The sequence below is a fragment of the Syzygium oleosum genome, unplaced genomic scaffold (assembly GCF_021117445.2).
Source record: "Syzygium oleosum isolate NSW1041296 unplaced genomic scaffold, Sole_v2.1 Sole_v2.06, whole genome shotgun sequence".
Taxonomy (NCBI): Eukaryota; Viridiplantae; Streptophyta; class Magnoliopsida; order Myrtales; family Myrtaceae; genus Syzygium; species Syzygium oleosum.
In genome coordinates, this window is record NW_026607490.1 from 9,502,945 (window position 1) to 9,507,527 (window position 4,583).

General features: G+C 40.8%; 1 protein-coding gene across 4 annotated transcripts; it reads left to right on the plus strand.

The window, feature by feature from the left end:
• On the plus strand, positions 1-4,380 carry LOC115690103 (low-specificity L-threonine aldolase 1). 4 transcript variants are annotated; one of them, XM_030616351.2, is made up of 11 exons: positions 1-257; positions 792-910; positions 1,588-2,037; positions 2,727-2,838; positions 2,926-2,976; positions 3,078-3,149; positions 3,237-3,369; positions 3,470-3,528; positions 3,653-3,753; positions 3,889-3,955; positions 4,045-4,380. In XM_030616351.2, the coding sequence occupies exons 3-11, from the start codon at positions 1,595-1,597 to the stop codon at positions 4,081-4,083; spliced, it is 1,077 nt and encodes a 358-aa protein (XP_030472211.1). In that variant the 5' UTR covers positions 1-257; positions 792-910; positions 1,588-1,594; the 3' UTR covers positions 4,084-4,380. The 4 variants fall into 4 exon arrangements, with proteins under 4 accessions (XP_030472211.1, XP_056168608.1, XP_056168609.1 ...); XM_056312633.1 differs by having other exon boundaries at positions 1-241; XM_056312634.1 differs by lacking the exon at positions 1-257 and adding an exon at positions 277-581 and having other exon boundaries at positions 799-910.
• The last annotated feature ends 203 nt before the right edge of the window (positions 4,381-4,583 follow it).

Sequence of the window (4,583 nt, forward strand, 5' to 3'; positions counted from 1 at the left end):
GCACCTTCTCGAGCCTAATTTGTCTTCTTCCCAGCAAATAGGAAGCCGCTACGACTCATTTCTTCCCCTGAAAAATCAAAAAAGCCACCATCAAATAGTGGGTTGCAGCCAGGTTCCGGGAAAGAAGATCCCACTTTCTCGATGGAACAAGCAAAACCCAATTCGTCCAACCATTAGTACTTGACCAATGTGAGGACTCTGTCTCCCATTAGCCCACGAATTGAGTTGCCACACAATTTAGGTAGTGGTTTTCTGAGGTAGGCTGATGATGTTGGAGATTTGCTTTCCTTAAATTTTTCAACTTTCCTTCCTCTTGGGGATAATATTTAATGCCCAAGATTGCAATTGCATGATTGAAAGCCGTGACATTAGCAACCACTTGGATTGCATGGACGAGATTGGTGTCCACCGCGCTGGATGCCACAACTAATGGCCCAGAATTTTTCCTCTCTTTCAATCTCTGCGTAATTTCCTTTGGGGCCAAACATGTGACGTGCATCTCTCCGAACAGAAGTGCTTTTGTATGTACATATACCTGTCTGTCCCCGGCGGAGTTTTGGCTGCGCTTTTCTTGGATGTGCGTTTTTCAGCATTCCATTTTCATGAATTGTCATGCCTTTTGATTTTTCTGTACGAGGTTCTTCAGCAGCAACGTATTTTTTGTTCGCAGTTCTCTAGGTTCTAGCAATTTTCTGATAAGCTCTTCGTGTTTAGATTTGCTTTGAGGTTTATCGTGTGATGACTAAAAGTTTGTTGTTTTGCTTCCTTTTTGTTGGATGGGTGTTTTTCAGGTTCCAGTGAATCTCTCTCTCTCTCTCTCTCTCTCTCTCTCTGCTAATTAAGCGCACCGAAAGTTGGGATTCTGGAGTCGAACAACCAGGAGATAAAGTTGCATTTTTTACCCAAACAGGTATGATCATGACAACTTTCTCACGCAATCAGACGTGCGGAGTTTGATCTCTGGAATTGTTTTGATGGCTTGTATAGAAATGAGCATGAATATGCATGAATTGGCCTCTTTTAAGAGCATTTTTCAAAGAAGATCAAACTTTTGAAACGAGAATTCATTCTTGAATGTGATGGGTAGTTTGAAGCGGAGATGATCTTTGTGGGGTGCTTTCTAATCATGTTACATCGTTTTGTGTCTTTCGCGACATTCTTAGCATTGGTCTATTTCTGAAAGTATGTCGCAGCACATCTGTTTGTCGAAATTCCCCTTTTTACTCCTTTCAAATTGATCTTTTCGCACTTCTCTACTCGAACCAGACTATGAGAGTTAGACGGTTACGTCTTCTTTTGATATGGAATCCAAGGTGATTACAAATATTGAAACTTTAGGCTGAAGCAGATATTAAAAGATTCTGAGAGGTTGAAAATGTTGTCAGATTCAGGATTCTTTGTTCCCCTTTTCTTTATTGCTTACGTTGATTAATTCAGAAAACAAGATAGGGTAATTGAGACTGTTCATAGCGTATACTCGTGATAGCTGCAGAAAGTGAAAACCTTGGATGACCAGATGCTTAAGAGTTTCTGTATATTTATACCTTCATTCCCTTTTAATTTTCCCCCATCGTTGCTTAATTCCAGGAAAAAAATGGTGACCAAGACCGTGGATCTTCGTTCCGACACTGTCACCAAGCCAACCGAGGCAATGCGGGCAGCAATGGCCGATGCCGAAGTTGATGACGACGTATTGTGTCATGACCCGACGGCACATCGCTTAGAAACAGAGGTGGCGAAGATCACGGGCAAAGAAGCCGGCCTCTTTGTTCCATCAGGCACTATGGGAAATCTCATCAGCGTTCTTGTTCACTGTGAGGTCCGAGGAAGCGAAGTCATTCTCGGAAACAACTGCCACATACACATTTACGAGAATGGAGGGATTTCCACGATTGGAGGTGTTCATCCAAGGACGGTGAAGAATAACGAGGATGGAACGATAGATATTGATTTGATTGAAGCTGCCATAAGGGATCCAAAAGGGGCGCTTGTGTATCCTACTACTAGGCTTATTTGCTTGGAGAACTCACATGCAAAGTAAGGCAACTCTATCTATCAAAGTTTTGAATGAGATGTCCTGGCAAGTTTGTATTTGATTATTGTGCTTAGTTAGCTTGGTGCAATATTCGTCACATTGGATTCGGTTAAAGTTAAGGGCCCTGTTTGGCTTACCTAACTGGGACATATTTCTTCTAGAATTTATTGGGAATTCCTATTTTACTGGTGAAACATATATCTTTAGTCTGTCAATTCCTGCTTGAAAGTAATTTGCTTTCCCTAAAGGTCTTCTCAGGCCATTCAATATCACTGACTCTGTTCTGTTGAGTTCTGAGCTATTCGTTGTGGCACAGAAATTTGAACTCATTGAATGCCGGGTCAATCTAATCCACTACAACCATGTGAATTATGTGGTTTATGAACAAAGTCTCTGTTATTTGGTAGAACTATATCCGAAGTTTTTCTCTTGATCTGTCAACGGCCTCATGTTACAATATGGGAGCTGGCCATGCCCAGAATTACCTCAAACACGAGCCAGATGATGCTGAAGAGAGGTCTAGTGACCAGATCTGATTATGAAGCTCTATCCATGGATTTCTATTTATTTACTTTTGGCATTTAGTCCATGGAGCTATTTTTATGTCTGGATTTGGGATGATGCATTTTTCCGTTGACTTTATTCTTTTTCATTTCTGCTTGTCTCATGATATCATTTTTTCTGAACGCAGTACTGGTGGCAGATGTTTGTCTGTTGAATATACTGATAAAGTCGGAGAATTGGCAAAGAAGCATGGTCTTAAGCTTCATATAGATGGGGCTCGCATCTTTAATGCCGCAGTTGTGAGTGATAATTATCTAGAGATGATTTTAGATACTTGCATCGTGTTAACATTAACTATAATGGTTGCATTCATCTTATTCTGTTAGGCACTTGGAGTTCCGGTAGATAGGCTGGTACAAGCTGCTGATTCAGTTTCAGTACGTTCACTTGGCATCACATGAGTTTGATTTCGACTAATTTTCTACTTTGGACTGCATCTGAAAATGATTCTCTATTAATTTGGTCAAACTGTTGGTAGGTCTGTATATCGAAAGGTCTCGGCGCCCCTGTTGGATCTGTTATTGTTGGTTCCGAGAGCTTCATCGCAAAGGTATTAAACCGTGTGCATATACTAATTGCATCTTTCGTTTTTCTATTCAAATTTGATAATTTAATGATTCTAAGTTCGTTAATTCAGGCTAGAAGGCTGAGGAAAACCTTAGGTGGTGGAATGAGGCAGGTGGGCATCTTATGTGCTGCTGCACTTGTTGCACTGCGTGAAAATGTTGGAAAGCTCGAAAGTGATCACAAGAAAGCAAAGATTTTGGCAGGTACTCGACGCCTCACTTTGTACATCGTTACCTACTCTATCATTGTGATTTACTTACTGCTTAATCCCGTGTGCGCTTCTGATGTATGTGATGTATTCAGAGGGACTAAACAAGATTAAAGGGCTAGCAGTGAATGTTGCTTCTGTGGAGACTAATATTGTAAGTACTGCTGGTTTTAGTAGTGAAAAAAGGGATCCTCATTATTTCACGGGAATATTTTCTTCAAAGCTTAATAGGCGTGGCTCCTTAACACGACTGATGTCCGACTCTTTGCTCTGACCAGTTATACTTTGATATCAACGAAGGCTCTAACATGACAGTACAGAAGCTGTGCAAGAACCTGGAAGAACATGGAATACTCATGATGCCGGAGACCTCAACCAGGTCGCTCTTCGCCTTTGATGATCATCTGTTTTGACTAATTTTCCCCATGTGGACCATCATTTAACAGATGGTCTATTTGTAGTGAACTTGACAAATCATGTATTAGTAAACTGATTTCAAGATGTCTTTCTTCAGAGTTAGACTGGTTGTTCACCACCAGATCTCAGAAAACGATGTTCATTACGCGTTGTCATGCTTTCAGGTAATGCATATCCTCTGTCCATTTCTTTCCCGTGGTTTCTCGCATTTCTTTATGGTTAAAACTCATAGATCTTCGCTAACTGCGTGCAGCGCATAATGACTGGAGCCCCAAGCGAGAACGGGATCTAATAGAAGAAGCCGTTTCCTTTTACCGCCCTGTTCAGTTTGTGTAGAGGAAGCTAAAATAAAAGCTCCTCACGTTGTAGTGGTCACTTTTATCAATCTCTGGAAGTTGTTCTACTTAGCTAAATGCAGTTGGACTTCTCATTTGGTGCTCTTCTGCCCAATTGTTTTCTGTTCAGTCAGCTTGTAAAGTTATAATCTGCCAAATTTATATGCTTAGTCTTGGATTTGTCTCTGTTTCGGTCCTTGATGCAAAATGAGCTTATTATAATCAGCTTCAAAAGGCTACTGTGATTTGAACAATCTGGCTCCATGGTAAGAAAGTGGAGGTATTGGCCCAAGTAGAAAACTTGTCGTATCAGATTTGATGGATCATCATCATGAGAAATTATCATTCAGATTCTTTCCTATGATATGATGCCATTAAAAGAAGCTTTTTGACCCTAAAGTCCAAGTCCAAAGATCTGTCACTAGATGGCCTTGTGGGTGCAAGATGGTTCTTGTTA

What these genes read in the sequence shown, in the direction of transcription:
- LOC115690103 (XM_030616351.2), top strand. Translation starts at nt 1,595, where the DNA reads ATGGTGACCAAGACCGTGGATCTTCGTTCCGACACTGTCACCAAGCCA. An exon ending in TTGGAGAACTCACATGCAAA is followed by an intron (nt 2,038 to 2,726) that starts GTAAGGCAACTC and finishes TTCTGAACGCAG; the next exon opens with TACTGGTGGCAGATGTTTGT. An exon ending in ATGCCGGAGACCTCAACCAG is followed by an intron (nt 3,754 to 3,888) that starts GTCGCTCTTCGC and finishes GTCTTTCTTCAG; the next exon opens with AGTTAGACTGGTTGTTCACC.